Source organism: Bemisia tabaci, chromosome 2 (genome assembly GCF_918797505.1).
Source record: "Bemisia tabaci chromosome 2, PGI_BMITA_v3".
Taxonomy (NCBI): Eukaryota; Metazoa; Arthropoda; class Insecta; order Hemiptera; family Aleyrodidae; genus Bemisia; species Bemisia tabaci.
This window is the reverse complement of record NC_092794.1, coordinates 69,987,350-70,005,763: the sequence shown is the minus strand read 5'-3', so window position 1 is coordinate 70,005,763 and position 18,414 is coordinate 69,987,350. Positions and strand designations below refer to the sequence as shown.

Below are 18,414 nucleotides of genomic sequence, written 5' to 3'. Positions count from 1 at the left end.
AGATGGGTGAAAAAAAGGTTCTTACTCGGGTGGGGGAGGGGGATTAAAAATTCAAACCCCTCTTCGTCCTGCGTATACACGGGCGTATTAAAAATATTAAAAGCTCGCCCCCCTGCATGCTGAAGTTTTGCGTTTTGATTCAATAAAACGCGCACTTAGTTTTTCGGCTTGACGCCGCGCCGGAGTCATACTCGGAACAGTTCCCTGGTGGCCAATTTCTGAAGCTCTGCTGAATTAATTACAGAGAAAAAGTGCGTGACGCGCTTTTCCTTGGAACCACTTCTCGCCTCGCGAGCATAACCCTCAAAACGGTTTGGTCCATGTCTTTACATCAACCCTTGCGATGGAGCAGAATATCACCCCTCGGCCTCGACACTGTCGCGAGTTCGTCACCTTCCGGCCAAAGTATCTCAACGACGTTTCAAAATTTCCGCTTCCACTTTATTTTTTACACAGAAATTGTTGGTTGGATCTATTTGAAAATTTCACTGAAGTTTATCGACAGCACAAAGAAAATTCAGTGATATTTTCGAACAGCTTCGTTGAAAAAATTCTGTGTAAAAAAATAAAATGTCGGCGGAAATTTTGAAACGTCGCATGCCGCTTGCGATATTTTGCGGTGGGAGGGTGACGAGTTGTCAAGATTGAGCCGTTTCTTACCACCCATGGTGGTAGCAATGAACGTATGAAGTAATCGAAGGCAACACAAATTGAAGACTGTGAAGAAGTATCGAAGATTTCTTTTTCAACTTTCAAGGAGCCGTTCATGAAGTACGTAGCGTTCGGGGAAAGGGGGATTTTTTTCCAAAGATTTTGTAACGTCGGAACAATTTCAGATAGCTCGATCTGTCTTTGAAAAATCGCGGCGAACACATTGCGTCTAACGCATAGTAGCGCCTTACACGACCGCAGGATACTTCATGCCTTGCGTGCACAGATTGGTGCGCGCATAAAAGCGCCTTACAAGTCTGCACGCTGCGCGCTCAAGTCGCTGGAAGGTGATATTGTCTTGGTTTTTTGGCAAGGGGGGTTGAATCACGAAGTGGTCAGGGGGCGCAGCCCCCAAATGCTATTAAAAATATTTGGAAATCCATGCATTCCATCATTTTTGGAAAATTATTCAGTATTTTCCACGGAAAATGATACCATAATCCAGGGAGACAAAGTCATGATCTTTTTAAAACATTTAAGTTTCGGTTTCTCGATCAAATTATATTTTGTATTCGTAGAATTGAAAAAAATCTTTAAAATCGGCAAAAGCCGCAACAATGGACTCTCAGAACTTTTAGGTTTCATTTCAGGCCAATTTTTAAATTGCCAGAAATGAAGAAAACGGAAGCTCTCAGACGAGTAAGGTATGAAAAAATACAAAATTACTCGAGATCCGTTCTAATGCAAGTTGAAAGGCCAGAAAAGTTCCCAAAAGGAATACCTATTTGTTCATGAAATAATTAAATGTCCAGAATTTTGCGTTGAAAGCGTGACTGTGGCCGTGTATGCTCCAATCGGTCGAAGATTATTCACATTAAGTATTTACTCACGACTAATACTTTTAAGGTAATGAAATATTTCGTCAAGTACAGGCGGGGTTAGAAAATAGGTTAGCGCAATTCCTCCAGTTTCTTTTTAAGTTTTTGGCTTTATATACTAGGGATCAGTTTAATGATAGGATAAAGGTCTTACCAGTAGGTACATTTTAATCATGAAACGTATACAGGTTATTTATTAACAGAAATTAAATAAGTTACATAAACATAAATGAAATAAGTTACATGACCAAAATTAAATAAGTTACATATACATATAAAGTAGTTAGTTATATTTTCATCATTGGTGCGCTGATTTGTGAAAATATTCCTCATGCAATACATTGACAACACGGACAGTGAGATTCTCACCGGGTGTGTTCGAATCAGCCAGACTGTGCTGAAAATCAGTAGATTTCCTCAATTAAACCCATGTAATACATTCACATTTAATGGCATAACCTGGCAACTTTGAAGTAGATAGGAAATGACACCATTCCTTGGAGAAAATTCTTCCTGCTCTCTGCGCTATCAAATTCCGCGACCTGAGACATGACAGACATGAAGAACCAAGTAGGTTCTCAGTACTTCATCGTTTGCCCCTCATTACTCTCCTATATTTTCAAAAGTGTGTGCCTGGATACCAATTGGTAAAATTGGAGTCACAAGGACTGCAATTTTTTCTTGTGATTTAGGTGCTGAAGTAATCCACCCCGGATTCATCCCGTTGGCTTCAAGTCTTTTCTATATACTCGTCTTCCGGTAAATCAATATTTTTATCATCTTACGAAGTTCCTGTGCTGCCGTGCTAAGGTAAAACGCCGTATAAACCTTCAGGCGTTGCCAAATTTCCTTTGATAAAACAAGAATCCCTCGGTAAATTTATGAATATTTTTCTTCCAATTTTTCAGATAATTTTGTTCGCTGTTTCACCTAAAGTTCCCGAAAATTTCAAGGAAAAATATTCATAACTTGCATCAAAAATAAACATTTTATCGAAGGAAATTGGGCAACTCTTGAATGTTCATACGGCGTTCTTCCTTAGCATGGCAATGTGGATAAATATGTCACAGCGATGGCCGAAGTGCAGAACCACGTCCCTCCATTGCGATGTTTCAACATATTCGCTCTCATTGTATTATTTCGAAGAGGAAAAAGCAAATTAGTGACTTGAATTTTACGCGGAATATCCTGCCCTCAGGAAAGAAAACTCAAGCAGATTTTTTGAGAATTTACTTCGATTTGTTTTCCGAAGTAAAAATAAAGTATGACAAGAAGTTTGATATCGCCATAAACGAAGATACGCGGTTTCGCACTTTGACAATCGATATCTTTTCTTATTATGAAGATAGAACGTTTAAGGAGTACGTAACGTAACATAAAAAAAAGGGGGGGGGAGGTACTGCCAAGAGGAGCAAGGGCCGCAGGAGAAAAAAAATTTCGACAATTTAGGTGAATCCTCAGCTTTTGCGCAATGCATTCTGGGCACGATCGGTATATATTTCAAATTTAAACAATTTTGGTGAATTATTTTGGAAAATCGAAATTTCCGTCTGTAGATAAGTCATTGAGGAATGCCAGTATCGAAAATCATCTTCCAAACTCTCAAAATTAATGGTACTGCTTCCATTATTTTTGCAACCAATTTCAATGTAGGTAGGTATCAATATCGATAGCCAATTTGAAACAGTTCTTTCAACTTTTTTTTGAGACTTTCGGCGCCAAAATTTCTTCGTGATGGATCTACAGAGTGGAATTTACATTTTCTAAAATAAGCCACATAACGGTTAAAATCTGAAATATATATCGACCGTACTCGGAATGCATTGCGCAAAAACTAAAGATCCACCTTAAGAGCCCGACATAGCCGCCCTCGGTATGTTTTCAGAAAAGAGAGAGGGACAACGTCAGTTATGTAATAACTCCGAAATACAAATCGAAAATCGAAGTTTTTCTTAACCATATATTTGGAAGCGTTTGAGAATTTCGCTTTCATTGTCCTGATAAAGTACTTTAAAAATATTCCTATACTTATAATTACTCAGCGCATATTCAGCATTGGTTTTTTCATGACGCATTTTTCCATGTGGAAGAGTGGCACCTACAGTTTCGATTTTTTCGAGTTTTTAAAAATTATAAAGGCAAATCATGACTTGCAGTTACGGATCTTCAGTTTTGTAACGATACTTGGACCACATTATGTACCTAATTAAGATCTACAATTTTTGCCTCCGTTTAGAAATGTCTGGAATTTCTTGGCTTTGTTTTCCCCGCGAAATGGTGTGGACCCAGCATCATTTCTCCACCTTGTTACAAATAGTTCGGGCCACTTCTTAGTGTTTTTTTTTTTTCATATAGAAATGAAGTATATACCATTACTTCTCGTAAGTGTGACGTAACGTAAGTGTTTTTACGGATGAGCCAAAACTTATAGTTTCTAATTACAAAATGTTATCCATTTCTCAAAGGGCCTTACAAAGGAGAGGGGGGCATCGGGTCAAAGATCATTAAGGTAAAAATTGAACTACATGTTGTAATTAATTGAGAACAAAAATCCCTGATTCAGTTCAGAAACAACGTATGCATCATTAGTTCCCCTATGCATTCTAGTATTTTTACGGATGACCCAGAAACTGTGGATCCTAATATGTAAAATTCAATAATTTATTGTGGCGGTGTATTGTTAACTAACCATATTTTCCGTTACGGTAGAGTGCCTTAAAATATTGATTTTTAAAATGTTCCTTTTTGATCTTACATTCGATTGGTACTTTTTTTTTTGACCTTCGTAGAAAATCTCGATCCTGAAGCATATCTAAGGCGACTTATAAGGCGACCGGTGTTGGTTGGCTCTCTCTCTTCGCTCTCTCCCTATCCCTTCTCCCCTATTTGGGGGGGGGGGGGTCAAACATGCATATGCATTTTCAAAGGAATGTTCTATGATAAATGAACCATCTTCCATTGTCATATTTGCAATGTTGTGGTAATATTCCTAGAAACATAACTTTCAATACTGAAACAATATTGCCATAGCCCTCTTCGCAATTTCAGGGGAGATTCCTCTAAGCATGCAGTTGCGATATATTTGTAAGCGGCCGTCCGCAAATTACGTAACGTTCCGTAACGTTGTGCTAGACCTCCCTAAAAATTACGTAAAGCTTTTCCGGACCTCCCCCCCCCCCCATTTTGATAAAAAATAATCTAAACATCACCTTACATTTACTGAACGGATCGGTGCTTCCATTTAGTGAGGAAGTGAAAGTATTACACAGAATATTTCCGAGATTCTTCAAAACTTCTAAATACGACCGATGAAAAATTCTTCGGGAACTCGACAAAAAAATAACTTATACTCGTTACGTAATGCCTTCCAACTCCCTGTAATGTCACGGTATCGCTGGCAAAGACCCCTCCCCCCCTGGAGCGGTATGTAATTTGAATCAGTGAGTTCGAAAAAACACCAACTCGGAAAAAAAAATTGTTCATGAAACACCTAAAGCTGCGCAGCGGGCGAAGAAGTTAGTTTAAGAAAAACCTTTTTGGTGCCAAAGGACAAGTACTTAGAGACTTTGTAAAGCACCAAGTCGAAATCGATACACCATGTTTTATGACAGAGAATTAAGCGTTCAAAAATTTCCGAGTTGGTGTGTTTTCGTTCTCACCGACTTTCAGATATACTGATTTTTCATATTCTGCCCTGAAAAATTTATATCTTTCGACCTGAATAACGCTTGAATATTTATATAACTTGTTGGTACTAGGTAAACTGAACCGAAAAAAGAAAACCGCAAAATCGGATGGTCACCCGTTTCCCTTGAAATGGCCAAACATTGGTATTTCCAATGAAATACTGCGATTTTTCCCTTTTCCCGTCGCTGTTTCGAGCACTTCCGATAGCAATTTCGAAATTTCCTTTTGCTTGCAGATGCCTCTATCCATAAGTGTTATACTAAACCGTAAAAAAGTGAAAATCGAAAAAAAACCCGAGTTGGTGTGTTTTCGAACTCACTGATTCATTTATGGACGACCCTTCTCATTTGAATAGAGTTATTGAGGATCAGGTACTTAGGGTTGCCTATAAAATCAATTGAAGGCGAATCAAGCGCGTATTAAAATAGGAAGATACGAACGTTTGGTCATCTTCGCACATGGACATTGTACACGAATGGCTTGCTTCGGAAACCGTCCGATTCTTTCGCTTTTTATTCAGGTCCGTCTTAAACATTCATTGCCACCATCGAAAAATATGTATTTCAATTGCAATTTAAATCTTTGATTACATTTTTATGTTTTCAAAACCAACCAAATCAGAATAGGTAGCTTGTCGTTGAAATCCGTGAATATATTTAAATGAGAAAAGGTACAACGAGGGGCTCAGAGGACAAGGCGCTTAAGTGCAGTTTTTTATTTTTCAAGGAATAAGTGTTCAAAGTTTCAAAATTACATAGAGCCTAATGGCAGGAAAGAGGTTTAGACTCACTTTTTTATGCTTTAAAGTTGGATCTTAGTTGTGAATGTGTAACAGAATATACATTCAAACTAGTTGTAGTTGAGTTCATAAATATCTCAATTTTTCCCGAAACTGCACGTATGCGCTTTGTCCTCCAAGCCCTTTCAATGAGCTTACAATACATTTCAAAAGAAGCTGTTCGTTAGTTTTCCTCAAGAAAATAAGACAAGAGTGTGAAGTGACTTTACTGTGACGCAATCCGAATCTCCCGCCAGATCCCGTCTGCTTAAGAAACAGATAGCGCGCTGTCTGGCCGAAAAAGTTCCTACTAGAACTTTGAGCTTGACACGAAGCGAAAAAATCTCAAAAAAGTTTGATATTGTTCCGAGTGTCGTTATGTGCAGCTATTAGCTTGGATATTGAGTCTTACGAAAAGTATAAAGATTCCGATATTTTCAATTTTTCGGGCTCGGAAGTTAAACGATTCATGTTGTGCGAAGTTCATTATTAAGGCTTTGTATTGTATACCATTGTGATACGTTGTGCAACCGTTTTATCGGTGTAATCAGTGCGGCGAGCCACGAGACTCGATCCGTGGTGCGAAAAGACATATAGGTGACCGCCAACTCCCCACTTCTCCGCCTCGGAATCCTTGTACCAGGGTGACGTAGGTCGGAGAACTTCACAGTCGCCTGCGCCGCGACCCTTCACCTCCGCCGCTAGACACGTTGCACTCTATAAATTTATACGGTTGGTATCGATATCCGATAAAACGAGTTTTTCTAAAAATAAATCGATCCCGATTTATATCGTCACCTTCCGGGCAAAGTATCACAAGCGCCATGCGACGCTTCAAAATTTCCGCCGCCATTTTATTTTATTACAGAGAAATTGTTGGTTGAATCTGTTTGAAAATTTCACTGAATTTTATCGGCATCGCAAAGAAAATTCATTGAAATTTTCGGACAGCTTTGTTGAACAATTTCTCTGTAAAAAAATAAAACGGCGGCGGAATTTTTGAAACGTCGCATGGCGCTTGTGATACTTTGCCCGGCAGGTGACGATATGGAGCTCCGTAATATCGATATTCACAAATATCGAACCTAAAAATCGATATTTTACTAACACTTTGCCCTGCTGCAAATTGGCCCCTAGGTTGGGCAGAATTTTCAAAATATCGACGGCCTAATGGATTGTTAGTAATAGTACGCGGGGTACGATCGAATAATGTCCAAAACCCCGCACTTTTTGATTGGACAAGTACTTTTTGATTGGATTTCGACACGTAGTTTCCGAGATAAAGCGCGCCGGAAAAACGCTTGGTTCCTGCGCGGACCCCTGAGTGCTTCCCCTTCTAAAAGAGCTTCTTGCGACGATAAGAATGATCCATGAAAGAGGCTATTTGCAATCAAAAAGTGCGGGGTTTTGGCCATTATTCGATCGTAACCCGCGTACTATTACTAACAGTCTATTATGCCGTCGATATTTCGAAAATTCTGCCCAATTTAGGGGCCAATTTGCATATTTGGATAATTGGACGTATTTCTGCCAAACGGAACTATGTGCATTATGACGTGAGCCCTGGCAGGCATATATTCTTATGGGTCTCAGGGCTCATGTCTTAATGCACATAGTTCTGTTTGGAAGAAATACATCCATTTATCGATCAAGGACATTCGATAACTATTCAACGATCCAGGCGCGACCTAATTGTTCACTTAGTTGACTTAATTCGTGAAGTCAATATCACTCCGAATGCTTTCATCCTTTTTTGTGTGCTAAATGATGGCTAATGTACTTTTGCCCACCTCGTTAAAATTTAGAGCATACATTTATGAGAAATACTGAGAATTTTTTTAAACTGTTTGTTGCAGTTACATGGTGTGGCCGTGGCTGAGATTCCACCTTGGTCTTTTCGCGGTAATCTTTTCAATGGAAATTCGCACGTGAAAGGCCTGTGAACACTGTGTTCTAGTTCACCCCGATTGTATAGAAAAGATCTCGGAAATTTCATAAAATATGAGTGAGCCATCAAACAAAAATGGTAAACCAACAGTTATTGGTGTATACGGCATACAAGGCAGTGGCAAAACAACCATCATTCGGCATCTTCGGCATCATTTAGATGACATCTTTGTATTTTTTGAAGGTTCTGGGGTGATTGCCCAGATTCTGCCAATTGAGGCATTCAAGAACAAAGATGACCAAGAAAAACATGTTATCCGATGCGAGTGTATCAGCAGAATCCAAAAAAAATGTGAAACCGAAGAAAAAATAGGCATTGTAGATGGCCATGCAAGTTTTTTCTCAAAGGAGGACAAAAAAAGTTTTCCAGTCTACACAGATAAAGATCTAGAAGTCTACACGCACATAATTTATTTGTGTCCAGACATAAGCACTATTTTTGAACGACGCAAAAATGATCTGCGCCGAAACCGCGAGCACCTTTCCATCGAATGTCTTCAGCAATGGCAGACCGAAGAATTGACGCTGCTCCGGAAAATTTGTCGCGAGAATGGCATTCTCCTCAAAGCGGTAAAATCACCGGAGCCCCTGCAAGAGGTGCTCGCTCTGGTGCGGGATTTCGCCGAGCACAACGAAGCGGTCAACCTCGAGAGGGCCAAAAAAATGTTGGACGCGGCTCTCTGCGATTCAGTCGAGACTGTTTTCGTCTTCGACGGGGATAAAACCCTCGCGCCGATGGATGCGAGCGAAATGTTTTGGGCAGAGACACCCGCGGGGGTCAGCCCAGTCTCGGAAGCCCTCACGATCAGCGGACCGACGCAGGTGGAATATTCATACAAGGCTTTCCGCCAGATATGCCTCTTGTACGAGGAGGCCGCGGAAGATGTAAACTACGAAAAGGCATGCAGAGAATCTGCTAAAAAAGTTAAGATGCACCAGGAATTGGTGGATGTGATAAAACGCGCGAGTTCACAAAACCACACATGTGTAATTGTAATTACTGCGGGTAACCGCAGAATCTGGGAGCTAGTCCTACAAAGTCAGGGCTTAGCTGGTATTCAGGTCATCGCGGGAAATCGTCTGAAAGATGGGTACGTAGTTAGTAAAGATGTTAAAACTTCTTTAGTACAACATTTAAGGAAGAAAAATTTGTTCGTGGTATCGTTTGGAGACAGTCCGTTAGACCTGGGACTACTGAAAGAAGCGAACAACGCAATAGTGGTCGTCGGGCCCGAAGACGTGCGCAGTAAAAAAATGAAATTCGAACTGCAAAAAGCTCTCGACAATGACGATGGTTGCTTTTCAAAAATCGGTCAGCTTCTGCTGGGAACCGAGACTCCACTTGATTGCTCTCCTTTGCCTATAATCAATCTGGACGAGTCCTTAGAGGTATGGTTTTGCCGCCGTGTTCGGGTGATCATAGCTGACGAAATGCCTGCCAAATTTCTCATGACTCCCACCAGAGACAAAAGATTTTCCGGGAAAGCTCTATACAACGAATTCAGTCGAATCGGTGGGTACTTGGGTACCCACCATCTCACTAAATTCATCGGTCTCGAAAAATACGAAATCCCGCACGTCCAAGGTAATATGACCGATGGATACAGGATGTCCGAAAAGTCCACGACCATCATCGCGGTGATGCGGGCAGGGTTGCCCGTGGCTATAGGGGTGTGGGAAACGATGCCGAGAGCGACGTTCCATCTTTCCTGGAGGGTGGCGGATTGTCAGGATCGTATTTTGGGGGATCAATCAACGATTATCGTTGCCGATGCCGTGATCAATTCCGGCGGAACCATCGCTGAATATGTAAAGGCCATCCGCGAAAAAAATAGATCGGCGAGGATAGTGGTCGTCGCGGGTGTTATCCAGGAAGACGCCGTTTTTGACAAGAACGGAAGAAGAGCGTATCTCTCTATGGAATTGGGTCATTTAGATGTGACCATAGTAAGCCTCCGCATTTCCGCAAACAAATATCGTGGATCAGGACACGTTGATACGGGAAATAGAATTTTCAATACGCCGCATATTATTTAGGCTGTGAAGCTTCTGCGGGTTTCAAAATATTTTAAAATGTTTTAAATTTTGTTCTTTTTCATACTAAATGTGCGCAAAGTAAGAATTTTGTTTTTGTAATATATCGCTGCGCACGCCTCTGTATCGTCCATAATAATTATTTACCATTTGTTACACAAGTTTTGAGCATCTCAGGATAAAATTAGGTATAGCTCAAATTTTCTAATTTTGAGAAAAGTTACAGATTAAGCTTAAGTTACTTTGAAAATAATTATCCACGGCAATTTGCGTACGTAATAAGTAAATAAAAACCAACACATGAAATGCTTTTTTGAGTTGTAATTGTTTATTTAAAAATCTGTCATTATTTTACCTAAGTATTGATTTTTTTTTCCCTTAATATAAGTGAGTTGAATTAGTGTTGCGAATATCACTTAAAAAATATTCAGCATATAAACGTGTCTACCTATGGTAGATTTAAGAGGAAGCCTTTCTCATGAAATTCACGGTATGATGAGTTATTTTTCAATTTATATTTTGTCAACTCCATGCTCTTTTAGTTTATTTTATATATACTTATTCATCCAATTCTACCGCTGATTGGAACTGAAAAATCTCGTTTGATTCGTTGAAGTTCTGGCGAACTATATACCTCGTAATGCTTAATTTATTTGTTGTTAAAAGTTGGTAACTGGGTAAAATGTTTTAGCAGGGTAGTAGGAATGCCACCCTTCTCGGGGCTTTTTATGGATAAATGGATCATATTAAGGTAGCATTGTCGTATATGTATAATTTTCGTTATTGTATGTTATCGTAAGTAATTATTGTGTTTCAAAGTCATCCTCTTTAATTTTATTTTATTTCTTACATACTCATCCATTCAATTCTTCTGCTGTCACGGAAAAATCTTGTTCGAACCATTAAAATGTTGACTACCTCTGTACTTTGTAATTCTCAATTCGTTACCGGAAGTTCACTTGCCGGGGTAAATATTCATTTATTGTTAGCTAGTAGAAATGCCAGCCTTCTTGGGGCTCTTATCAGATAAATTGATCATACGAATTGGCGAGGCGTAGTTTTCTATGTAAATCATAATAACGACGTCTTCAATGAAGGAAATTCTTTCAATGAAGAAAGAAAATTTACAACCTAAGCTCGTAAGCGCCATCAGCTGTTGTCAAGATTAAGCCAATGTGCTAGATGTTTTTTTCATCACAAACGAACTTGAATGACTCTTATTCCCGGAATTTTTATGACCTAGTTGCTCCAAATTTTTTATTCAATTTCACGACAAAAAGTGTCATTCTTGGAACTCTGCATCTCCTCTAAGTGAAAGAAACAGCTGCACAATCTTAGCAGCATCTGATGGCCATTACTAAATTTTAAATTCCCACATTTCAAGTGTTTACAGTTCTCAGGGTTCATACGGATGAGTCATCAATTGCGTACAATTGGGACTAATTTTGGAAGGGAACTTAATACTTTACTACTAATTGCTAACTTAAGACTACTTAACTTAAAACATTAATTTATCTAAGAACTACAGTTCCTAATTTATTGCAAAATGAGGTCCGGCTGTATAACGGACCAGACGCTTCCGCTACTCGAAGGTTTTTCTTTGGAAATAAATATAAAAAAAGAAATAATAATTTAATGAGTAAATTTTTCTGGATTGATAAATTATTGCAGAAATGTTGAAACATGAGCTTTCCCACTCTTCCCAGGGAGCTAGAGCTTCCCAGGGAGCTAGGGAAAAACGCCGTATGAACCTTCTGGCGTTATCCAAGTTCCTTTGATAAAACACAAATTTCCTGGTAAACTTATGAATATTTTCCTTTCAATTTTTCGAATAATTTTGTTCTCGATTTCAACCATAGTCTCTGAAAATTTCAGGGAAAAATATTCATAAATTTCCCCACCAATAAACATTTTAGTGAAGGAAATTTGGCGACTCTCGAATGTTCATTCGGCGTTTTTCCTTAGCACGGTAGAATAAGCTAATCGCAAGAGCAACGATTCCCTTTCCCCTTGCTTTTTTGAAAAGCAAAACCTAGTACTTTTGTCCACCCAGGGCAACGGAACTTATTCTCCGCCTAAAATTTTGATCAATGCTGTAAAATTTTTTCTCTGGCCCAAACTCGACATCCATCTTCTGTTTGTCGCCCGAAGGAAACTTTACGTCCAGCTGAATGTCGTGTAGAGACACGCCCTTAACCTCAGGTACAATCAACCAGGTCACCAGGAAGATAAAAGTGGCAACCGAGCCGCTTATGATGTAGTTGCAGTATAAGCCGACATATTCGACGATTGTCCCGAACAAAAGGTCAGCAATCCATCCCGAGATGAAAGACACAGTGATCAGCAGAGCACCTGCAATCGCACGACAATTGGTCGGGAAAAACTCCACCTGAAACGAACGCTAAGTGTTAAAAACTCGATGACCAAAGTGCGAAATCACATATCTTCATTGCAATTGTTATAGGTTTTACTACATGTATAACTTAAAATTAATGGAGGAGATTTTGCTAATGGGGAAGAGAGATCAAGGATAATTTGGAGAAGTTACATCGACTGGTTTTTCGAAGAAAAAATAAAGTATGACAAGATGTCTGCAACGCCGCAAACGGAAATACGTGGTTCCGCGGCGTGCTTTACGATATATCGATTGATCTGCCATTTAAACCTATAGAAAAGGATCGATTAACAGGGTGTTCGCAGCGAACACCTTAATAATCGATTCTTTACCATATGTTTGAATGGCATAACAATCGATACATTGCAAAGCACGCTACGCCACTGCGAATCGTGTTACAATCACCTGTGGGAAAATGGGGTCTCGCGTATTATTTACACAGATTTTTTGTCATAAAAAGAATATTTTTGGGGCTGTTCATAACGCGTCAACTAAATGTTATCATTTTCTTAGAAATGCTCTGAAAGATTACTTGGGTTTGGGTATCCGCATTTTTAGTCCCGGGTTATTTTTTAGTCCGCATTTTTAGTTTTCACACCATCAAAAATCGCAAAAAAGTGTATCTCCCTATTGCAGCATAAAATAGAACATTAGAACTTACTTTAAGTCATTCAATGATGTCATGCGTAGTTTTCTGGTGACTCAAATTGGAACTTGAAAAGAAGATTCGATTTGTCACCGGGTCTTTAGTATCACTAAAATAAAGACAAGACATCTTACCCTGGGAACTTATTCAGGGTTAAGTCGACGATGAACGTGATGCCTGAGAGGCCTTTGGCAAAGTAAAATTTAAAATTTGCAACACTAGGTAAATTTTCGCAAGTGGATTTGGCTCAAGTTTTTAACTTCCTGCCAACCTCTATTACAACAAAACAAAATTCCCTCCAGGTGACAGTGCGCGCCTACAACTTTTGGTTTTCATGCTGGTAATATTGACGACCATATCCAATCTTCTCGACTCACCTCGGGATATGGGTCGAAACGTGGACGGATGCAAACGTTGGCCGAAGTTCATGAAGCAATAAGTAGCACAGATTGCAATAAGTGGCAATTAGATTGTAAAAATATTGCAATTCCACTGGGTGTTATGTATATTGCCTTCCTCCTATTTGAAGAGGTCCCATTTATTGAAACATATTGCAATGAAATTGAAATAAGTTGCAATTTTTCATTGCATTGCATATTGCCTATCTTTTTGACACATGGATCTCACTGTTCTCACATGTTGATTGTTCAAAATCGGCATACATCGACTAAATGATGTAAAAATATTGCAATTTGATGGTAAACAAATTACAATTTAATTGAAATCAAATTGCAATTTCATTTCAATGTTTTCGTTGCACTGTGCTACTTGGGGACTGAGTTCAGTTCTTGACTTCAGTAGAGCGTTCTTCTCCGTTGGGTGCAACCCTGCCGATCAGGTTGAAAAAGTCGACAAATCCACTCGCGAAAATTCACCTCATGATTGTTGTTTTTCAACTCATCCAAACCAACGTACAAAAATTCTCACCTGTTGAACGATAGGCATCGGCGCGATACCGAAGTTAGCGAAGAACACATGGAGGCTGACCAAAACCAAAATACAGGCACCGCACCCGACGTTGTCGAGCCCCTCTTTGTCCTGGCGGTAGAAGAGGAAGGCAGCAGGAAAGACGAGGATGACGGTGGCGCTCTCTGCGATGATGGCGGTTTTGCGACGCCCGATCTCGCGGACGACGCAACCGGAGCAGACGACGGCCAGCAGGAAGAGGAGGGACATCGCCGCGGAGTACTCGCCGGTGGAGAAGTTGGCGTCGCCGAAACGGAAGATGAAGGCCGCGTGCGAGGGTGTGTTCCAGAAGAAGGCGAAGCGCATCGCCATGCCCAGGACCATCACGGTGATGAACGGGTGCGCTGGGTTCACCAGAACATCCCTGCAATACACGGAAAAAATGAACTGAAGAAGAATTATCGTAATCCCAAGGATACTCCTGCAGGCTCATTGTTGAAATTGATAGACAAAGACATAGATGAAGAAGACAAAATGGACATCGAGGGATGCTATTGATGGAAGCTGGTGGTTGTAACAGACGAAGGAGTTTGGTAATACACTTTTTAACGGCAACCCACGAGAGACCCTGTAAGTTGCTCATTCTCCCTTCGTCGATAAGAACCATTCATTTCAACCAATAGGATTTCTGCATAGGTCTTTTTCATTTCTAGCTTTGTGTATCAATTTCAACAATCAGCCCGCTGGCTGATTTTAGCGCCAAATATAAGGGTAGTTTCATTAACCAGAGGGATGATTGATCCAGCTACGCTTTCGGCCGACTCAATTCCGTACCTCTGACTGGTGCAACTATACTCTTATATCTGGCGTCAAAATGAGCCAGGAGTATAGTTAGGATTGAGATGTTTTTGTGCGTATGTGTTAGGGGTAAAGGTGAACCCCAGAAATTGTGATTTCAATTTTTGCTTAATCCTGCTCATAGTTCCCTCTATATTACACTACGTCACAGTACTTTACTCTACGTCCAAAAAACGTTACTAGGATAAAAGAGGGTCAAAATATCCTAAATTTAGCGTGTTACGTATTTCATGAACGTCCTCCATAAAAAGAGTAGTGCATACTTCTACAGGTCGGAGGGAATGATCTCGGGTAGTAATGAAATACACCACCCTAGAGGGAACCATGAGTACATTCATTTTTGCAGGATTGGCCCCTAACTTTTTTTGAATTATATGGGCATTTTCAAATAATTGTAATAAAGAATCTTGCGACTCAAGTTTAGTAAGTATCGGGAAGTGGTGGGAACAAAATCCTTTCCTCACTTGCATGATTGTAGATGTGCGATGAAAAATATAAAATATTGGAAATTTCCGCGAAATGTTCAATGGACTTTCACGAAGTTGTGAAAAAAAACGAAATAGATTTTCAGGGGCTGGGTATGCAATATGCAGTAAAAAAAAAACCAAAAACCAAAAATTGCCTTTCAATTAATTTTGTACATATATCTAATTCGGAACAAAATATTTCAACAGCTTTTCATATTTTTCCGAAATTTCAAATTTTTCACTTGGAATTTCAAACTTTTGTTTTTCATGAAAAATTGCAACAATCCTTACCTGAGTACACTACGTCGCATCTCAACTTGGACGCAGGACGCCATGTGCTTGAAGCGAGCTTCGCTGAAGCGTTCGTCGAAGCGAGCACAAGTGCCGCGTGCTTTAGTTTCGTCGCCTTTCATCAGATAGTAATACGGGGTTTCAGGGAGGCCCAGCACGACGAAGAGGAACAGAATCGGTGCGAAAGTGCAGGCCAGATTCAGGGTCCGCAGGCTACACGCATTGCCAACCACGAAACTGAACATGATGCCGGCAGAGTGCGCGCCCGATGTTACCGTGCACGCCAGACCGCGAGCCTCTGCTGGTGCCAGCTCACACGCGAACACAGGCACCACCAAGTAGAGCAAGCCGTTACACAGACCTAGGTGTAATGGAAAAGCGGAAAATTCGATGAAAATTTGGCCTGAAAAACTCAATAGAAGCAAAGGTGACACGAAAACACTGCCGCCACATTGTGCTGAAAATTCAGCACATTTCCCCCATAGAAAAAAATACAAAAAAATACAAAAAAACAAAAAACAAAATACACGACATACGAGTTTCTCCGTCAGGAAGCCCCCCCCCCTTAAGAAATCGTTCACCACCCGCCCGTCGGGAGCACCGCGGCGTGCTGCCAACGCGAAACGCGCACTGACGCCTACAAACCTAAAGGGATACTTCAAGCACTGCGCAATGCTTGAAGTATCCCTTTAGGTTTGTAGGCGTCAGTGCGCGTTTCAAGCTGGCAGCACGCCGCGCCGCGCCTCAGCGTGCCATGAACTGGTGACGATTAATAGGTCAGGGTGTTAAAATGTAGGTAATTTGACATCAAATTCGAAATTAGCCACTCAATAAAAATCAGTTACAAAACTTTCGTGATCTCTCAGTCATTATCCGACTTATTTCTTCTATTCTTGAGTTTTGGACCATAGTGCGCCGCGGGCGGCACGGCGGTGCTCATGAAATTCTCCCGTGTGCTCAATCGCTCACCCTATGTCTCTCTGCCGTTCCAAATTTCGCGGGGAAATAGAGCAAAGTCCGCTTCGAAAAAGTGACTATACGCAAGCTTACGAGAGAATATGCTAGTTACCTTTCTGGTAGCTATTATTCTAAGATCACGAAACGTTTTTTTCGCTTTGTGAGAGTGCTAATATTTAATTTTTTAGATTGCAAAGTATACATTTCTCTGGTCCACGCTTTGCTTACCTTGTATAAGCCTGGCGATGATGATCTGTGACACGGAGGAGGCGAAGTATATGAGGATCCAGCCGAATAAGGCCAATGGAGCGGCCATGATGATTAGGGTGCGTCGGCCCCAGCGGTCCATGAGGAAGGCGGTTGGGTAGGGACCCAGGACGATGCCCACATCTAGCAGGGACACGAGCAGGGCCAGCTCTTCATCGACCAGTGGGGCTTCCACGTGTTCGTTGGGCAAGCGCAGGACTTTCGTCCCTGACGGGGTCCACCCACGCATGTCCCGCTGATGAAAAGTCCGATGGATGCTGGCAAAAAGTAGAAAATGCTGCGTTAAGAAAAATATTTGTGTTCGTGTGGTGCTTACTGTTCATATACGCGATGAAAAACAAACCTACCCAGATATTGTGTTGAATAGCGTATTTGTATATGTCTGAAATTCGATGAATTTCATGTTTAAGATGAAACTACTAAAATAACTGACATGAAAATATTCTTGGTTTCTAAATTGAACTTTAATTGGACCGCGTTAAACAGAAAGGAACCAAGCCACATCAGCTATTGCCAAATTTAACTGGGCAACTTAATCTTTTACATGAAAACGGTTGTGCGAATTTTCTTGCAAATTTCAGTAAATTTTCTCCATGGTACAAAGCAAATTCCTTAAAATTTTCAAAGGAATCCGAACAAACATTCTCTTGTAAAAAATTAAATTTCCCAATTAAATTTGGCGATATCTGATGTGGCTTGGTTCCTTTCTGCTAAACGCTGTCCAATTAGAGGAGATATGAAAAAATAACGTGATCTGCTAATATACATGCGTGTTTCCGCCAGATGACGTCACAAGGCCGTACACTTTCTCACTTTTAAATTTATTTTCCTACAATTTCCCATATCAGAAAAAAATTATGAAAAATACCGCGAATTCAGCTCAGTGTAACATGTAAAATTTATCTTTTCGCCTGCTTTTGCGAAGAATGTGTATGAAATAATAAATATGTATTAACTTAATTCTTTAACGCTATCTATAAATTTATTTACCTGAAAATAAAGACAGATAGAGTCTTACGCACGGTGATAGATCCAGCCGGTGTTTCAAAAATATGTTCATGGCCAAAGAAATTCTGCTCCTCTGAGTGGTACACTACTAACGATATGGTATAGAAGTTATCATACTTAATGTTTAAATACTTAAACTCTGCTTTAAGAAGTTTCACAGGTCTAAGGAACTAAACAAAAAAGGAAGTATGAAGAAAATGCACACTCCACTACCGTGATTCTTTTAGGGAAATTATCGGGCTCACTATTGGTTATACCTTGTTTATTCACAACTATAGTTGAAACTGTAGTAATATTATATTTATTGTCATACGCAAAATCAGAATGTCAAACGATCTCTGTTACATGGACTCAATCGGTAAAAGCATGCAGTTATAATTTTTGAAAAGAGACGAAGCACTCACTATTTAGCATAGTCAGTGGCGTGCGGTGGGTTCAGTGACAGGGCAAGCTGTAGCGTTCGCCATCCGGGGGGGGGGGGGGGGGAGTGGTTTAACGTAGCCTCTTTCCCTTCCCCCTCCCCCTAGCCTCCCTAGAAAATTCTTAAAATTTTACTCTATTTGCTCTATTTTTCGGATGAAATCTGATGGAACGTCTTGAAAAACTGTGGTTTTATTTCTTTTTCTCTTCTTTATGATTTCATT

The 18,414-nt window shown here is 40.3% G+C and overlaps 2 protein-coding genes across 3 annotated transcripts; one reads left to right on the top strand and one right to left on the bottom strand.

Annotated features, from left to right (window-relative positions):
- Window positions 1–2,083: 2,083 nt before the first annotated feature.
- On the top strand, window positions 2,084–10,797 carry LOC109041876 (uncharacterized). 2 transcript variants are annotated; one of them, XM_019058379.2, is made up of 2 exons: window positions 2,084–2,288; window positions 7,851–10,797. In XM_019058379.2, the coding sequence occupies exon 2, from the start codon at window positions 7,996–7,998 to the stop codon at window positions 9,976–9,978; it is 1,983 nt and encodes a 660-aa protein (XP_018913924.2). In that variant the 5' UTR covers window positions 2,084–2,288; window positions 7,851–7,995; the 3' UTR covers window positions 9,979–10,797. The 2 variants fall into 2 exon arrangements, with proteins under 2 accessions (XP_018913924.2, XP_018913923.2); XM_019058378.2 differs by lacking the exon at window positions 2,084–2,288 and adding an exon at window positions 6,294–6,726.
- A 315-nt stretch (window positions 10,798–11,112) lies between these two features.
- Window positions 11,113–18,175, bottom strand: LOC109041818 (facilitated trehalose transporter Tret1). Its single transcript, XM_019058249.2, has 5 exons — window positions 17,753–18,175; window positions 16,724–17,019; window positions 15,539–15,899; window positions 13,944–14,346; window positions 11,113–12,364 (listed from the first exon to the last, which is right to left on the bottom strand). Exons 2-5 carry the CDS (start codon window positions 16,989–16,991, stop codon window positions 12,008–12,010), a joined length of 1,389 nt encoding a protein of 462 aa, XP_018913794.2. The 5' UTR covers window positions 16,992–17,019; window positions 17,753–18,175; the 3' UTR covers window positions 11,113–12,007.
- Between the last annotated feature and the right edge of the window lie 239 nt (window positions 18,176–18,414).